The 19,829-nt window shown below is 38.8% G+C and overlaps 1 protein-coding gene across 6 annotated transcripts in view; it reads right to left on the minus strand.

Annotated features, from left to right (window-relative positions):
- Positions 1-19,829, minus strand: part of RAPGEF2 (Rap guanine nucleotide exchange factor 2) — a 254,331-nt gene that overhangs the window by 175,271 nt on the left and 59,231 nt on the right. For all 6 annotated transcript variants that reach the window (XM_066387291.1, XM_066387252.1, XM_066387263.1 and 3 more), the window contains exon 2: positions 591-661. In XM_066387291.1, coding sequence (XP_066243388.1) covers positions 591-661 — 71 coding nt within the window. The remainder of the gene's footprint in view (positions 1-590; positions 662-19,829) is intronic.

The raw sequence follows: 19,829 nt of genomic DNA on the forward strand, positions 1-19,829 counted from the left end.
CCAGTTAAAGTAAAAATCAGTGGATTACATAAGATGTTTTTAACCTTTTAATAAGAAGCCAGATAACTATAAATAAAACCTTAGCTGTACAATAGAAGTGATAAGACTTTTATGAGTGGTGCCCATAAAAACAACTATGGTATAAACTGTGTTTCCCAGAAAGGGGAATATCAATTTCAATCATAACTATAGTTCAAAGACCTATCATACACTAAAACAATGGACCTAATCATTCTCTGAACAGTTAAAAACATTCTGGTTTCTTGTGTATCTGAGTGCTACGATGTAGGTTTTTATTTGCCAGGATGGGAAATAATTCTCCTTTTGGCATATTCACCAAGTGGTATTTATTACTTCAGGTGACGAGGTGCAGGGAGAAGGGCAGAAGGGAGAGAGGATATCACTGTGGCACAGATGTTAAAAAATTATGATATGAATAAAACTGAATCCAATTTTATAAAATGTATGAAGCCAAGCACAGGGGCTCAATGAGGCGGGGTTTTCATAAGTTATCTTTAATCCTACTTCTTAAAATAAATGGTCACGTAAAATTCCAGCACCCTGTGATAATTCTTCTTAAAATGACTCACCTAAGTTGATGCTCCCTCAGGTTTGATAAGGCTTCCATCCCATGTAAATAGGAATACACAATTTCCAGATCCTGTTTGAAAAAAGAACAGAAATCATTAGACTTGTCAGGAAAGGAGGCTTCTAAACGAAGTCACTAACTATATTTACAGACCAAGTTTAAAGGCAGTGTTTTTTAAACACAAGTTTTCTTTGACGTTAAAAATATCAGTAAGTATTATTAAGAGAAAAGCTGAATTGCACAAACTGCCTTTGGAATATATACAAAAGTTATTAAAATATAAAATAAATTGGTTCTAGCTTATAAAAATAAATTCCTATTTTGTTCTGCCTTTTACATCAGGATGTCAAAAGCAAAATTTTAACTTGTCAATCTCAGCAAAAAGACAGCAGGATTTTAATAAGGATTGCACTGACTCTTCAGATCAAATCAGGCAGCATTGCCACTGACAGTGACAATGGGATATTTTCCCATTACTTAGGTCTTTAATTTCTTTCAACCTATTCTGTACTTTTCAGTGTACAAGTTTTGTACTACTTTGGTTACCCTTAATCCTCTCTTTTAATTAGGAAAAAATGTCTATAGATTTAGGAATATCTTTCACAACAATTCAAACTATATGTGCTATCATATTTCAAATGTTATGTGCAAAGAGAGGGACAATAATTCACAGAAAAATTAGATTAAAATATAAAACTTTTTAAAGAGGATACTAAGAAGGTTTACAACCTATAATATCTTTGTAGTATATGATATTTTGTAGTAAAAATATTTTTATTTTTACTTTGTAGTAAAAAATATTTTTAATATTTTAAAAACAACATTAGAATGTACTAATGGAAAGAATAGCTCATTTATTTTATTATTTTTACGATTTCTTTTTAAGATTTTATTTATTCATTTTAGAGAGGAGAGAGACAGAGAGAGAAGGGGCCAAGGAGCAGGAAGTATCAACTCCCATATGTGCCTTGACCAGGCAAGCCCAGGGTCTCCAACCAGAAACCTCAGTGTTTCGGGTTAACACTTTATCCACTGCACCACCACAGGTCAAATAGCTCATTTATAATTCTAAGTTGTCCCAAATTTAAAATTTATCAATACTGGAAATTTAAAGTGTCTCTCCTGGTGGTTAGCTTTCAAATAAATTAATTTTACCCATCTGTACTGTTATTTCCCACAAGTCTTTTAAAAGCTATTTAAAGACTGAAACTTAAAACTAGACCCTATAAATTCAGTACCAAAAAAAAACCACAACTTTCCCACCATCTGGTTAACAAAGTGCACATTCCTAGAGCTAATAAGTCCCATCTTCAGAACTAATCAGATGCCAATCACAATATTCTATTTGCTTCTAGGAAAAACCAATAAAAATATTCTGATCAATGAGTTTTCTTTAATGCTTATAATAAAATGTCCTTTGAATTATCCTAAAGTTCATATTGTATTTTATATGCTACAAATATGTGTTTTAGTCACAGTCTTTAAATAGTACAGAACAACTCCCACTTCTGAAGAGCTTATATTCTGACTCTAATATTAAAGTTTTACTTTTTTTCTCATAAGTACCTATGAACCCCCTGTACCCTACCTAAGGCCTATAATTTTTTTTATCTAAGCATACAGATGAAATTATTTATATTCATTTAACACTCATTAAGCAAATGAATTTACACTACCAAAAACAGTACATTTGGGAAAGCAGTAGAAAGAAGTAGAATTTTTAAGACCAGAGAAGGAGAATCTAAAAACAACTTGTTGGAAATAAGAACTTGGAAGCTTAGAAACAGAATAAGGAAAAGAACAGCCTTAAATTCTAAGAGAAAACAGGCCTTAAAACCAACTAAATCTCTTCTTCAAATAAACCAAGCAAAAGCAAAGTAGGAAAGCATGTTCCTTGATCAAATGGCACTTAGTTAATCTGTTATTTCTTAACTTTATGGAGTTTGGTGGTTGCACAGGGCTCATCTTCCTATATAATCTAAGTCACACCTGTTATATGTGTTAGTATTATATACATAAACTTAACTTTGAACATACAATTTGCATAATTATACAGAATATAGCTATGAACAATAACTACCACCATTATGTCATTATCTTAAGACAATATGTATAATTGTAACTCACAAATTTAGTAAGATTGTTTACTAGTTAATAAGAATGGAGAACAGTAAGTGTATTGTCACCTATAAGTCAGACGAAAGGTCAGGAAGCCTGCATTATACAACTAAGAGTGTGAAGGAAAGAGGTTGCATTATATCACGACTGCAGGACCGAATTTAAAGAGTAGTTTTTCCATCTATACGTATGTAGCTGCATAATTAAACATTCACACATCAAATAATCATAATGCTTGGGGGGAAAGTAAGTTTAAATATGTGCCATTCAAGCAATACACAACCAGGAATCCTGAGCAACCATTTCATGTGAGTATTTTTGATACTTGACTATAAACTTAAGTGAATTCAACAATTACGTCCAGAGTTTACTCTTAGAATAAGTCATCTCACAAGAAACTTGTTTTAAATGGTCTATGCCACAAAGCGGTTATAAACTAAGGGAACAGACATTATTTTACATGAATCTGTCCCATGGAAGGCAATTATGTAGCTTGAGTTAGATGACTTCACAGATAGACTGTCTAAACTTGAGATCTCTTAACTGTTGAGTAACAGAAGGAATGGTGAGATACTGCTGTCAGAGGTCAGAGAACAAACAAGTAACTGCAATGTTAACTGAGCAATATGAACGTGACCCTCACAGATTTGGGTGATTAGGAAAAACAAATAAGCTATGGAAAAGGTATCGGGAAATCTGCTCTCAGACTCAGGAATGAAATAAATTTGACTAGAGATGAACAAATGAAATGCAAACAAAGGAAGAAGAACTCTGTGGCTGTTTTCTGTCAGGACTAAAGAGCCCAGTAGCCGAATACTAGGCTTACCAAAGATTAGGATTGCAAGGTACCAACGAGAGGCAAAAAGAAAGACAAGCTTTCTTTTCCTTTCCTAGAGGCAAGGTGGATAGAGCAGTTTTTTTTTTGAAATAGGCAAATATGGCCTTTTGAATCTTCTTATCAATTTCTCTCCCCTCTCCCTGGTGCCCAGCGGCCTCACAGCAGCACAGACCTCATGTTGGGGCACCAGGCCCTGGTCTAAAAATTAAGGAAAGAATCTGGACATAAATGCTGGTATGGGTAACCAGCGGGGACCCTTGAATCGTCCACAGGGGCGCTGTCCATCATCGTCTGCATTTATAATCCACACAAATCTCCAAGCGGTAGGAGATCTCAGGTAGAAACGGAAAAGATCAGCAGGCTGAGTGTGGGAACAGATTTGAGGGCATGAGAGCCACGCAAAGCGGCCCAGCGCTGCTGGGACCTCTACCCCCACCCCTGCTTGCCCCTAGCAGTCGCCCTTAACTGCCCCTCTTCACTTTTCACTCAGATGTTTTCATCCTCATCTCCCCTTAATGGTTGGCCTTTAATTTAGCCTGGTCGTTTAGAGTGTTTGCACGAAGTGCAGAGGTTGCCAGTTCGATCCCTGGTCAGGGCCCATACGGGAACAGATCAACGTTTCTGTCTCTCTCCCTCTCTAAAAATCACTGAATATAAAACCATCATCATCATCATCTTCATCTATGAGTTGGTATGGAATTTCGCCTGTATGCAGCAAGGAAACAAACAGGCCAGAGGGTGAGGAGCTGAAGAATTCCTGCTCTTCAAAATCAACCTGAAATTATACCCTTCAGTAAAAACAAGGTAAAACAGTTTTCTCTTAAGACGAATATAGAAATGTATGTCCTTCAGGGAGTTCTATTCTTGGATCCTAATTATTTTCTCTGCACAAACATGAGATATTCGCAGAGGGAAGTGATGTTCTAACCATCTTGGCTATAGAAAAAAGACAAAACACTGGAGAGTTAAATCACCTCAAGTGTTCCAACTTCCATGTCTGTCAAGAAACTGACATGCAGGCTGAGAACTTTCTAACCTCCCCAGCTGCACTGCCCAAGATAAATACAATTCACGTGACATTACTATTTTAAATAACCCTTTAAAAATGTGAGCTATTTTTCCCTAAATAATTCTCGAGCCTTGAATGCAAACAGGAACATGTTGCTTTAACCAGGAAGTAGTGGGGTTTTTTTTAGAACAATAAGCCTTCCCTTCTACCCTAGGAAGGACATCCTTTTTTTTTCAAAAACAGATGCCATTTGAAAGCAGAGTATAGTTATCAAAAACAATGTAGCCCAGCAGACAAAGATATTGACAGGCCAACTGAAATGCAGTTTTCAATGAAAAAGACTTTATTTTGGTCCTGAATGTAAACCATGCATGAAACTCCAAAAGCATCCTCTATGTTCTTTAGGAAAGTGATTGCTCACAATCTAATTAAACCTTCTTGTCCAGAGTCTGTAACTCCACACAGGCAAAATATTAGAGGAAAGAAATTCCCTGCTACCTGGACCTTCTCTCTACTGTCTCCTGAGAGACCCATTCAGAAAAAAGCAGGCCTCATGCCAAACTTATAATTCACTTAAAACTAGCTTTTAATTTCACTTGTTCACCAGCATCAGGGATTTGCTAACACACGGTATATTTGAGCCTGATCGTTGGAGAACTGAGAGGAGCTCAGTGTTCCGACACCGCCTTTTCCACGACTGGTGTTGGTGCACTCCCCCCTTACTCTCTAATTATGTGTGTGTGTGTGTGTGTATATATATATATATATATATATATATATATATATATATATATATATGTCTTTTTCCTTTGACATAAATTCTGTTTTATATATGAAGCTATGTATTTAAACTATAATCACAAGGTGGTCAAAAGGTACAATGTTTCAGTTACAAGATAAAATTCTTTTTTAAAAAGAAAGAGTGATTCCTTTAAAATAAAATTGTATCTTAATCATCAGAAAAACCAAGACCAATACTGTGCTACAATTAGCAGGTGTATGGAGACCTAAGCAGTAAGTTCCTTTGGGTTTGAACATGAGGAGGAAGAAAAAGAATTATCTTAAGTAACAACAGTGAACTGTACTCATGCCAACTTATATGCTCTCTTGCAAAGACAAAAAAATAATACTCATTATGTCTCTTTCTCGGCCAAAGATCACTAGCAAGCAATTAAGAGAGGTATGTCTTGAGCACTATTAAAATGGGGGTTAAAGGCTAGAATAGCCTCGGCTCAAACCCATGTCTACAACCAACCGGGGGAGGAGGCACGAAGGTGGGAAGTCCACAAGTTAGGTTGTGTCTATTGCTATGGTGGTTATGCATGGTTTTGTTTGGGAGATCCAACTTTTCTACACTAAAACATATCAAACAACTGCCCTAATTAGGACAATGGAAAGCACATGAGCTTTGGTGTCAAAGGGAGGGCAGCTGACACCCTCATCTCCCATCGCTGCTGAGGTGTGTGACCCTGGTTGTGACACAAAGACTGTGTTTGCCAATTGTGGAGACTAATATACTTGGCTCGGCTGTGTGGCTAAAATGATGTACAGTCTGTTACACCACTGTGTATCATTAAAAAATAGTAGCTGATCTTATTAGCTATGAGATAGGAGTACAAGCCCAAAGTGAAACCAAGAATATAAACTTAAAATATTCCTGAAAAGCATATACATCATCAGAATTTTTACAACTGAACAAATCCTTTTCATATGTGAATATCTCTACCCAAAAAGTTAAATGAATTATTTATATAAAACACACAAAGAGCCCCCCACCCCCCAGTTGTCTTCTTTGTCAATACAGATTTTTAGGTCGGGTTTGGTGGGGGAGGGTGTCTATCACCTCCAGAGCTCATATCCGTCAGCATCGTTTCAAGCAAATCACATCAAACCACCTGCTTCTGAATAATGCTCCCAAACCAACATTTTTTGTACCCTCTTCACACAAATGACCAGCAGTCTTTGGGTCCAGCCTAACACCAAGTCCTTCAAAACACACACACACCCCCGTCCTCTCAGCCTGGAAGGCACTCACTCCTCCAATTCTCCACTGGCAGAGGAAGTTCTTACCCCTGTACCACTCACTCGGCCCTTCACTGCTCTGCGTACTCACTTTACTCTACGGGGTTTACATTTTATACCCTCTGTCAGAGAACAGACACTGTGAACAAAGTTACTCTCTTTTCTTCAACACCTCCCTCTAATAGTCTCTGCATCTATCAACTCACAGGGACTGCTCTGGGGGCAAAGAAGGAGAAGGGCCACATTCCAGTGGGACCAGTGTGTGCACAAATTTATAGCGAAAACTCCCGAGGCTGACAGTGAATGATGGAAAGAAAGGGAGGAAAGGTGTTTGCGATTCGGTGCTCAGAGCTGTGGGGAGCACAACTCCTACCTGCATATAGAGTGAGACGATTCTGTCAGTGGCCACAAGGTGGAAGGCCAGACCATCGGTCCTGGCCCAGGACTGGCAAACTCAAGTCATCGGGCCTCACAGGTCCATTTCCGTTATACATACACACTTAGGAGATTTGATTTGCTACAAGTCTTCTGCAAGATCACGTCAGGGAATATGATGAGTCCTTGCTCCTCGGGCCCCTGATAAAAGGTGGCAGGAGCGAGCAGACAAAGTCCAGCAGCACCCCTATGAAAATCGTTTAATGTTTTTCACCCCTAGCAGGGAAAATCTTATTTTAAACCAACCCCCCCACAACTCACAAGGCTTTGTGAAGCACATTTAAAACCAAAATGTCAAATCACTACACTGCTGAGGTGCTTCGTGCCAACCCAGTCTTTCTGGCCCCAGAGAGCTACGTCATCACAGACTTCGGGTAAATGTAAGGGGAAAACATCCCACAAAAAAGTGTACGATTTTTAGTAAAATTCTCAAATATGTAATTTCAACCCTAAATCACATGAAGGCTGTTGATGAGCTTACTAATCTATAGCCAAAGGAAAACAAGCCCTGAGTTGTGATTTCATTTATATTTATGTGTCAAACCCAGGGACACCTGGCGACAGGCTGCTTGTCCTCTTTGACACAGCCTGGATGAACCCACGCCCAGGGTTCTTAAGCACTGCATCTACACAAGACACTTGGGCAAGCGATTCCAGAAGTCAGAGGTACAGGTTCAAGCCACCCTGTTTGTCTAACGTTTCCTCGGGAGTTTTCCACTGGAAAAGGCATTCTTTATACCTTTTTTTTAAAGGGGGAGTTTTGAACAGTTCCTAAACTTGAGACAAAAGCAATTATAAAGTAATTATGTCTTCAAATAACCCTGAAAATTACAAAGTGAACATCTGAATTAAACAGAGCACACTCTTGGCCCGCACTGTCTCTCTACCTCAAGTTGGCATAAGGTGCCCTGAGCACAGTCACGGTGAGTTGAACACGGTAGAAAGGATGTCATAAATTCTAAAGGACAGTTGAAGTGTTGCATAGAATTCTCAATTCCAAAGAGTTTTATCTCTTATTAAAGAAAACACAAGAATTAAATGAATATAGCAACAAAGAGGTCACAAGGCAGCTCTTTCAATTACTGAATGAGCAGTGTTATGCTTAGTAGCCACTTCACAACTCATGCTCTTGTGTTCACTGTCACGTTCTGGGGAAAAAACCATCCGAGCAGATAAGTTTAGTTTATAGAGATTAAAATTTCTCAGAAAAATCAACACTTCAGTTGTAACTAAAAACTCACCCTGTGCACAAATAAGAAAAAATAGCAAGTGTTTAAATCAGTCCACAAGTCCTGTTTTTTGAGAGTCAGTAAAAGTATTTCCCCTCCAGAACAATGTATTATCACCAAGCCTACAGACAGCTTCCCAGAATTCACAGCTCTCGGGAAGCAAGAACTTATCAAAATATGCCTTCATTTTAAAGTAACTAACATACTGTAATCTCTTCAGATAGGAAAATCTGTAGTCAAGTTTTAATTTCACATGTAAAGATGAACACACTAGAAAATATTTGCAAGTAAATGTAGTGCTAACCTTGTTTTTCTTCTCTATTATTAAGCTAGCAGGCAGTGAATGACTACATATATTTTAAGTTAACATTTAAACATTTGACTAAGAACACACACACATACAACACACACATTTCTCTAATAAAATAATTCTTCAACTGTATTTTATTTTAATTTAAAAAAATCAGCCAAATATACTTGGTGGATTCCTTCAGTCTGGTGTTCAATTCATTTTCCATAGCCGGTCTGGCTCTGTTTAAACCCTGCAAAAGTGTTCTTGCTGAGTTGGGGTAGGCAGAGGGGGTTGTCACACACTCTACTGAACTCAATCTCTACAACAAGGGGCTCCAGAGTCTACACTAATCACCTTCAGGATGCCTCAAGTTTCAAGTACCTACCTAATTACAGAGGCTCAATGAACAGTTCTTATTTTGAACCGCTCACTGTACAAATGTCAATGTTCCTGCAGTGGCAGACTTAGTCGGTCCTAACATAATAAAAGCAAAGCAGAGCCGGTCACTGAGGACACGGGCTCTTTATTGCCTCTTAGTAAAAAGGAAGTGATTCTGAATAGAAGCAGGTTTTAAATATAGAACACTTCATTGCTGCCATTTTTCTAGGACAAAAGACAAAAATAACATGACATCTGTTTCTCCCATCATGAATGTTCTACCGAAGAGTCAACTACCAATGGTACTACTTATTCTCAAACTTTTCTATTTCTCAAGAGGAAGAAGCAAATGAAAATATTCTACATATGTAATCAAAGCCTTCCAACTCTGTTAAGTCAGAAATGAACTAAATGCTAAAAAAATTTTAGGTGCTGTTCAAAATATATCTCTTTCAGATCTATTCATAAAAGGTGTGGTAGAAGGGAAGAAGAGACGCTGAACCATCCAAACAGATACATACACTTCAGGAAGGGGCAGTCATAGAAAGAGAAGTGTGTTAGATTGTAGAGAAGCATTAGGGACTACAAATACCACTCTACTCAAGCACTCCACCAGCAAGAACGGCAGGTCAGAGTGGCTGAGGCACCCCACCTCTCCATCTTATTTTGAATTCTCCTTTGAAGGTAAAATCAAACATCTTTAATTACTCTACTATAACTGTTTTTGCCTTTCTGCATTTGTACAGGATGTATGTACCATGCATGTCTGAAAGTTTAAATCAGTGCATTACATTCATAAACAAACAGACCTTTGCCCTTCATAACAGCTCTACTCAGACAGCACCACACACACACACACACACACACACACACACACACACACACCCCTGAAGCCCTCAACATTATTACCAAGATCCTCCAGAAATCAGAGGGATGCAAAGAGAGCTTGTGAGAAGCCATCAGAACCACAAAGGGAGATGAGGACCAGTGGGAAGATGGTCCCCAACCCCATGTTCCTTAAAACCCACGTTCCTAATTTAAAATGCATGCTACACTTCAGAGCCAGGGTTCTAAAGGGCAGATGGGCTTATATATAAGCAACTGCTTCCTAGAATGGGAGGAGCAACCGTATAGGAAGAAGAAAGGAGGCTGTAAAATTCCCTTTTCCTGGTAAGGGGCAAATTTCAAAGAAAACTAGAGAACAGGTTCCAACCGTCAGTCCAGAGGAAAGTTTCCACCAGTGTTTGGCAAAATGAAAAAACAAAGACAAAAGGGTGAGATTCTTATCAGCTAAATGTATTCAATTTAAAGAGTTCTATTTTGGGATTAAAACCAGTTTGGGGTTTCTGTTTGTTTGTTTGTTTGCTTGCTTTTATGTCCTTATTTGAAATTACATTAATATTAGGTTATTTATTATTTTGACCCATATCATTAATAGAAAAAATATTTTTTAACTGCCACATTATGATCATATTCTAATTTTTGAATGGTGACCAGGGAGGTCAGTGGTCTTTCTCAATAAGATCCAAAAAATTAGGACGCCCATTTAGGCAAATTTTAATGGGGGAAGGGAAGAAGACTGTAAATTTCCAAAATTAGTCAACTCTTACCTCCAGTTCTACTCTCAAAACTTTCCAGAGAAAAGCATTCTAGGTATTCTGACCCTCCCCAAAAGAGATTTTTCAATAAATTTTAAATAAAGAAATCTCTAACATTAGAAACGTCTGGTAGAATTCTAGGCCTTGAGATGGAATGTAAATTTGCAGAAATGTGGCAAGATGTTTTGGGCCGAGTAGATAATCGACGTGAGCCCTGCCAGACAACTCCCCATAAATTTATTATCTGCTCACCAGGTCACTGGGCTTAGAGTGTGAGTCAAGTGAACCACGCTGCCTGATTCAAAACCTGACTCTGCCATTTACTGGATCTGTGTCCCTGGATAAGTCACTCAACCTTTGTGCAGCTGTTTGATCACCTATAAAATGGAGATAATAACAATATCTAAGACAGATTTGCAAGGTGCTTAGAAAGATGCCTTGGTCCACAGGACCAAGGCACCAGGCACAGTTATTATTACTCAATTTTTAAAGACAATGATGGGAGGCTAAGGCAAAAGGTGCCATGAGATGAAAGAGATGTAATTCTCTGCCCCAAAGGGGTTAGGCAGCTGACACCTCCTGGCAACATACTCAGAATAGCATTTTAGTTTTTCAGTTTTGTTTTCTTACTTAGTTTCTGGTTCTAAAGTAAAATACAATGCTTGAACAGTAGACGGCTTAAGGAATAAAGAATGGCAGGATTTGAAAAATAATAAGGAGGCCCTGGCTGGTGGCTCAGTGGATAGAGCATCGGCCTGGCATATGGACATTTTCGGGTTCGATTCCCAGTCAGAGCACAACATGAGAAGCAACCATTTGCTTCTCCTCCCTTGCCTCTCCCCCAGCTCTCTCCCTCTCTCCCTCCCTCAGCCAGTGGCTCTGTTGGTATGAGCAGGGCCCCAGGCACTGAGGATAGCTCTGTTGGTCCCAGGGCATCGGCCCCAGATGAGGTTGCCAGGTGGATCCCAGTATGGGGCTCATGCCAAGTCTGTTTCACTATCACTCCTCCTCTCACTTAAAAAATAAGCAAATAAACAAATAAATAAATATAAAAGTAATAAAAAATCTTAAACATGCTTCATATTTTTAATATAAATGAAGACTTCTACTTGGTCCCAAATTTTAAAAGGTTAGGCATAGAAATGATCCAAAATCTGCGCAGTTGTCACCGCTTCCCTTCACTCATAAGTCTCAGCGAGGCAAATCCAACATACTGGATGCTTGCTCTGTACAAAGCCAGGCTGCCACCTTGGAAATGCAAGTCCAGTACAACACAATTCTGTTCCTCAAAGAAACTGAGTCTGTCAGGATAGATAAAACATCCCCACCCACGGCTGCAACGCAAGATAGAAATTCAATTATAAGCACAGATATCAGAAGACAAGGTTTCTGATTCCCAAGTTCAACAAGTGCTTTCTGCCACCCTACCGTTGCTACCTGCCAATACCAGAACTTCTAAGCCGTATCACATGTATTCTTCTCCCCTCAAGCTACATGTTAAGCAAATTAATTATACCAGAAACCATAAATATCTATAACCTTACATTTGACAAACCGTCATTCAGTAACTGCTACCCATAAGGAAATATAATTAGATCTATATGTAGTACCAAGTCCTTTTAGAAAAATGATGTCATTTCCAAAGTGTATTTTTATCAAGTTATTTAAATTTATTACAGCTCAATAATAAAATATATGGGGATGGCTTCTGACCAAAAGTACAAATAAACTTGCATGCCTCTGGGAATGAAAACCAACGCAGCAGAAGCAGCGGTTATACTGAACGCCTGTGGGACCTGGCCTACCGCTGCCCTCCACCCAGTCTGCTGTCCGAGCCAAAAGCCTAAAGCAGTTAGATAGCTTGGGGAGGAAAAAGACAAAGAGAAAGAAAAAGGGAAGGCAACAGACATACTCTCTTCCTCTCTATTCACAGGTCATTCACCACTATTAACAGTAATGCTCTACCTGTTAAATGCATGCATTGGCTGTGTGCTTTAAGAACATCTGTAAGAAAATTCTTTTGAATATTAGTAGTAGCAGTAATTCTGGGAGATCTGGCTTTTGAAAACATCCAACATTCACCGAGAACTAAGCCTAGTGAATGAGTTGGTTATTTAAGTTCACTCAGGCTCAAAAATAGCATACAATTATAGGAGGTAAAGAGGTAAAGTGTTATTCACTAAGCAACCGTGATAAAAACACCAAGATACAGTCTAAAAAATGTTTTGAGCGACAGCCCCAGAGTTTTTTTAAAAACTGCATTACTTGGAAACATGACAAATAAGCCCTGACTTATTTTAAACTTCGCTGCTTTATAGCTGATCCTCTTTTTAGTAAAAAAAATGCTAGTAAATCAAAATATAACAATAGGTAATTGTGGAGCAAAATACTACACTACTGTGTCTGTGTGTCATTTAACCCTAGGATATATGGCAGATAAGTACTACCTGCTATTTTTATTCTTCTGGAACCGAACCATTGTTTTATTCAGGAAAGTAAGTATTGGATGCCATTGAAATGGTCCACATGCCACCTTTGCGAATCCTTGCTTCATCATGTCAGTGACAATTGAACCAGATATACAGGGATGGCCCAAAGAAGCTGATTAACCTGTAAGTAGAAGAGTCAATGCAAAAATAGACAAGCAACCTCCTCTTCTCAACCTCTCCCCCAAAAAACACATGCTGATGCTGCCTTTAGTATTAATATCCTTAGCAAGAATTATAGTTTTGCAAATTAAAAAAAAAAAACAGAATGAGAACTGTTTCTTCTTTATTACCTTTTTGCATGCCTTTGCTGAAATCAGTCATTCAAGCACCTGAACTAATAACACACACCCAGACTTTTAAACTACTAAACACTGTGTTCTCTGTATCATTTTCAATTCTTTGCTTAGATATGAACAAGTTTTCTGACTCAGAAAATCTTCCTTTGGCCCGTCTAAAACCCTCTATAGCTACAGCTGTAGTTCTTGGCCAAAATTCTGGAATGAGAGGGTCAACCCTTTTGTCCATTTTCTCAGCTATCCAGTTATTGTATAACCTTTTGGAATCTGATCTTTGCCCCGATGCACTCGTATACCAAACAGACAAAAACCCCTGTCCTTGTAGACGTTAAAGTCCAGTGGATATCTATCTAGTGGGAGAGAAAGAGTGAATCAGTATCAGGAAATGTTGGATAGTCAGAAGCCATAAGAAGATAAAACAACAAAGGGAAGGAGAGCATGAAATGTCAAGAAACATGGCCAGTGCTGAGCAGTCGTCCCCCCCCCCCCCCCCCCCGGGTCTCTGGGCCTCCTCACAGGGCTCTGCAGGCTGGAACCAGCTCTCTCCAGGGGGAGCAGCCCAAGTCTGGCCTTGACCTCGCTCTTCTTCCCTTTCTCACTTAAAAACCGTATCTACACTCCGCCTATCTCTCTACACGTGACTCCTGCACTCGGACTTTTCTTACAAACTCCCTCAAACATCAGCAGATAAAACATCACTTAAAACGGTAACTAGAGTTCACACTAAATTTCCCCCTAAAGACAAGCTATACCTTTGGATTTCTCTTCTTCTATCACTGGTACCAGTGCCCCAGCGATTACAGTGAAAACCCTAGGAGTTAGCTTCAACTTCTAGTTGCTACTGAGAGTTGCTCTTTTCTCTTTTCTCATACATTTAATTCATTTTTTAAAAATCCTGTTGGGGCCTGACCAGGTGGTGGCGCAGTGGATAGAGCGTCGAACTGGGATGCGGAAGGACCCAGGTTCGAGACCCCAAGGTCGCCAGCTTGAGCGCGGGCTCATCTGGCTTGAGCAAAGAGCTCACCAGCTTAGACACAAGGTCGCTGGCTCCAGCAAGGGGTCACTCGGTCTGCTGAAAGCCCGCGGTCAAGGCACATGTGAGAAAGCAATCAATGAACAACTAAGAAGTCGCAACGCGCAACGAGAAACTGATGATTGATGCTTCTCATCTCTCTCCGTTCCTGTCTGTCTGTCCCTGTCTATCTCTGCCTCTGTAAAAAAAAAAAAAAGAAATCCTGTTGGGGAAGGGTATAAGGGACAAGTATTGATATATGCTGTCAGAAAATGATTTGACTTTGGGTGGTGGACATACCACATAAACAACAGTTCAAACGCTATAGAAATGTTTACCTGAAACCCATGTACTCTTATTGACCAATGACACCCTGTGAGATTTAATTTTCTAAATAGAATTAAAAAAAAAAACCTGTTAGGTCTCCTGTCATATATTTTTCATTATATTTTGAACAGCATGAAGAGTTTCAGGGTCTTCTCCCACTTTATCACATATAACACAAACAAAATAAGGAATCCCAAACAGTTTTAGGCTGTCCCCCATCACCAGTGAAAAAGTTCCATCCATCACCAAATTTCCACAGCATATCACAAGCATGTAGGGCTTGCTCCAGCCTGCCCTTGAGGCCCAAGCCCAGCCTGCTCTCAGTTTCCTCTGCTCTAGTCTCCAGCCCCACAGCCTTTTCTGCCTCCCAGCACGCCTCCTCCCGCCTCGCACATACCCATCCCAATGGGCAGCTCAAGTTGCATCCTCAGAGAAGCCTTTGCAGACTGCTCTACCAAGCTCTCCTCTCCTCTGATCTCCTAGACATTTATTGATGCATCATTCATAAGGAACTTATTATATGTTCATTTTTGTTGTTGGTATTCTTTAATATGTATGTGAGATATCTGTGGGAACAAGTCAATAAAGGCAATACTCAATAAAGACCATATGCTCCCAGAGAGGAACCACATTTCTGCTGACTTGAAAAGAACAGTCACACCAGAAAGAATTAAAACATGTGGCCCATTTTAAATACTCCATATGAGGCAACATGACTTTAAACAAGACTCCTTTATAATAAGTCATCATTTAATTAATATCCAAATACCTTGAAAGTCAATAATAGTTCAACAAAACAGCTGGAAATCAAATATCAGATATAATTACTCACAGCTGGCTTTATTCAACTGATGTCATGTTAAATAAACTTATTCCACAGACTGTTTCTCCCCCTCAACTCCCCTGGAAAAAAAAAATTCCTTCAAGAAACATAAAAGGCTCTTTGTGTTAGATTATTTTTTTAAGTTTGAAAAATATATTCCAATACTAAAGATTTTCAGCAGGAGTACATAATACTAAAGATTTTCAGAAAAGTATAGTTTGTTTTTTGGACTATTCTGTGTGTTTTTATAATATTTTACATCTTTAGAGCTTTGTTTGCCTTAAGATGAACACAAAAATAGGAACACGGACTAAGGCACAAAATACAATGGATACCTGTATTTTTATGACCTGGTATTCAGTTTACTATTTTGATATTGAGCTCTCTTTATTATTTTTGTAAAGGGGTCATGTCTCAAGAGCTTAGTAATATAAATTATACAACAAAAATACTGGTTTCAGACCTATTGTTTCAAGACATTTAAACCATTTTACTGTATTGTATATGTTATATGAATAGTAACTTATTTATAAACAGTAACAACTGCCTATTATATGTCAGGCACTGTGCTGGGTGTACTATATCTATTATCTCTAATTCCCACAACAATCCCACATGTAGATACTTTATATCTAATAATTACCAGAAGGTAAGAAATCAAAGATAGTTTTTAAACTGTTCTACTCCTGACCCCCACACAAAATCAGATTCCACAAGAAGCAGGATTATATATATATGCTAGAGTAGAATTTGCAAATCCCAAGCAGGTATTCTCATATTCATCTGTCTCAGTCATTCAAATACATTCTCATTTTCTTATTATGTATTCATCCATAGTCTCTCCCCTTCTCCCTCTCCTTTAAGAAAGAAAAAATTACAGGTACTGATATATGTTATACTACTCTAAACATCAAACTTAAAACTAAAGTCATACTTTATGAAACCTTAATATGAGTCCTGGTGTTGCTTCATCTATGATACAACCTTTCAACAATCCCCTTTCCAGAAGCTAAAATTAAGTGCATTAGCAGCAATTCTGAAATACAAAATAAATCCAATCATAACATATCATTTTAAAAGTAGTTTCTAATTTATAAAAGATGATGTATTTTTATATAAACAACATAATATTAATTACACTAAAAGCAACTGGCAACATTTACAGCCTAGGATTCTACCTTTGGTCATCTTATCTGTGTGCTACTGTTTTCTTTCCCTTTTTTTAATGAGAGAGACAGAGAGAGGGCAGACAACAGGAAGGGAGAGAGTTGAGAAGCATCAACTTGTTGCAGCACTTTGGTTGTTCATTGACTGCAATCTCATATGTACCTTGACCAGGGGGCTCCAGCAGTGCGAGAGACCCCTTGCTCGAGCCTGCGACCATGATCATGTTTATGATCCCACGCTCAAGGCAGTGACCCCGCGCTCAAGCCAGATGAGCCCATGCTCAAGCTGGCAAGCACCAGGTTTCAAACCCAGGTCCTCTGCATCCCATGCGAACGCTCTATCTGCTGCACCACCACCTGGTCAGGCAAGTACTAATATTTCTTCACACTCATTTGGAAATTTGGCATGGTTTCCACTGTTGCAATGTCTACTTGGTTTTCAGATCCTCTTTGACTTTTCACTATATCCATCTGGGCATCTTTTAAAACTATATACCATTTATCCTATAGTACGACCTCAATTAAAATGTGTTGAGTCAATGAATACATTGTTTTTCAATGTACTGAAAATCTGGTGGGCATTTTTATGTCCACCAAATTATTTAAATAGATTAATTTTTAATACCACAATTTCTTGGGTTGACTTAAATAGTACCATTGCATTGAGTTAACTTTTGGATTTTAAAAAGCACAAACATCCTTTTTAAAATCAACCTTCTATTATTGCATTTAAAACCAATTTATTTTCTGCAACATATAAGGGAAAAAATATGGAACTTGCACAGCATTATTCACAATCAGCCAATGTATGGAAACAACCTAAGGGTCGGTGGACAGCTGAATGGATCAAGAGAATATGTTATATTTATTGATACACTAGAATATTATTTAGCCTTTAAAAGAAATTCTGTCATTTGCAACAACATGATGAACCCGGAGGGCTTTATACTAAGTGAAATGAGCCAGAGAGAGCAAGATAAATATTGCTTGGTATGGTATCACTTATATATGAACAACCTTAAAAAAAGAAAAACATCAAACTCATTGAAACAGAGAGCAGAAGAGTGGTTGTTTCAGGGGTTTGAGGGAAATAGAAACAGGTAAAAAGGGCACACATTTTCAGTTATGAGATGCATAAAATCTGAGTATCTACTGTAGAACATGGCAACTACAGTTGATAACACTATATTGTATATTTGAAATTTGTTGAGAGAGTAGAACTTGAATGTTATAATCAACAACAGAAAGATGATAAATACACTGATGTGTTAAATGTTTTAATCAACTCAGAGGAGGATCCTTCCACAATGTAAACACACATCAAATCACCACAGTGTGCACTTTAAATATTTTACAGTTTTATATGTCAACTATACCCCAATGAAACTGAAAATCATTTAAAGATCAAAAAATTCTAACCTGACCTCTCGTGGCACAGTGGATAGTCAACCTGGAACCCTGAGGTCGCCGGTTCAAAACTCTGGCTTGCCTGGTCAAGGCACATACGGGAGTTGATGCTTCCTGCTCCTCTCCCCTTCTCTGTCTCTCTCTATATAAAAATGAGTAAATAAAAAATCTAAAAAAAAGTTTAATAAATAAAATCTTTAAAAAGAAGATTTAAAAATTCTGGAAACAAAATATAGACATATTTTGAATGCTGCTTCGCATTTTCACTGAACTTCTACAATCTTTCTTATTTGCTTTATTCTATCAATATAAACAACCAATTTTACCCACCCAGAATAAAATAAGCATCCAAAGTAACCAGAGCTAATCACCACCAAGACAAAGTATTTACTCAACACTCAATATTTACACCTCAAATAAAATGTCTCCATAATTAACTCTCATTATATGAAGGACCAAGAGGATGTTACTGGGGTTTTTTAAGAAAAAAATCCCCACCACAATTTTATAAATCTATAAAATAGATACAATGATAATACACAAAATTATTTGAGTAGGAAAAAAACATTTCACTATAGCCTGACCTGTGGTGGCACAGTGGATAAAGCGTCAACCTGGAAATGCTGAGTTTGCCGGTTCAAAACCCTGGGCTTGCCTGGTCAAGGCACATATGGGAGTTGATGCTTCTTGCTCCTCCCCACTTCTCCCTCCCTCCCTCCCTCTCTCTCTCTCTCTCTCTCTCTCTCTCTCTCTCTCCCCCCTCTCTATAATAAATAAATAAAATCTTAAAAAAAAAATAAAACATTTCACTATAAATAAATAACCACCATTTACAGCAGGTCCTTGAATAATGTCATTTTGTTCAACATTGTTCCGTAATAACATTGATAGTATGCTTTCGGAATTTAACTCTTGCTTGTATCAATTAGCCTATAGTAAAACTGGTTTCCTTATATTGTTTAACACAGCACCTATTAATGGTGTTAAGTGAGGGCAGCAAGGACTTACATAACTTAAGCACTCCCATTTTCCAGGAGAGGTAAGTATCTAGTAATTAACTATCTTTTTTTGGAATAGTATGGTAAAAATTTTAAAACAAAATAAAAATTAAGCACTTGACACAGCTCTCAGCAAATGGTGCATAAGCCATCAGAAATGTTCTCTATTTGAAAAGGTGTTTGGACCTGACCAGGTGGTGGTGGTGGTGGTGGTACAATGGATAGAGCGTTGGACTGGGATGCGGAGGACCCAGGTTCAAAACCTCGAGGTTGCCAGCTAGAGTGCGGGCTCATCTGGTTTGAGCAAAGCTCACCAAGGTCGCTGGCTTGAGCTAGGGGCCACTCACTCTGCTGTAGCGCCCCCTCCCCTGTCAAGGCACATATGAGAAAGCAATCAATGAACAACTAAGGTGCCGCAACAAAGAATCGATGCTTCTCATCTCTCTCCCTTCCTGTCTGTCTTTCCCTATCTACCCCTCTCTCTGACTCTCTCTCTCTCTGTCTCTGTCAAAAAAAAAAAAAAAAAAAAAAAAAAAGGCCCTGGCCGGTTGGCTCAGCGGTAGAGCGTCGGCCTGGCGTGCAGAAGTCCCGGGTTCGATTCCCGGCCAGGGCACACAGGAGAGGCGCCCATCTGCTTCTCCACCCCTCCCCCTCTCCTTCCTCTCTGTCTCTCTCTTCCCCTCCCGCATCCCTCCCGCAGCCGAGGCTCCATTGGAGCAAAAGATGGCCCCGGCGCTGGAGATGGTCCTTGGCCTCTGCCCCAGGCACTAGAATGGCTCTGGTCGCGACAGAGTGAGGCCCCG

The sequence above is a fragment of the Saccopteryx leptura genome, chromosome 1 (genome assembly GCF_036850995.1).
Source record: "Saccopteryx leptura isolate mSacLep1 chromosome 1, mSacLep1_pri_phased_curated, whole genome shotgun sequence".
Lineage (NCBI taxonomy): Eukaryota > Metazoa > Chordata > Mammalia > Chiroptera > Emballonuridae > Saccopteryx > Saccopteryx leptura.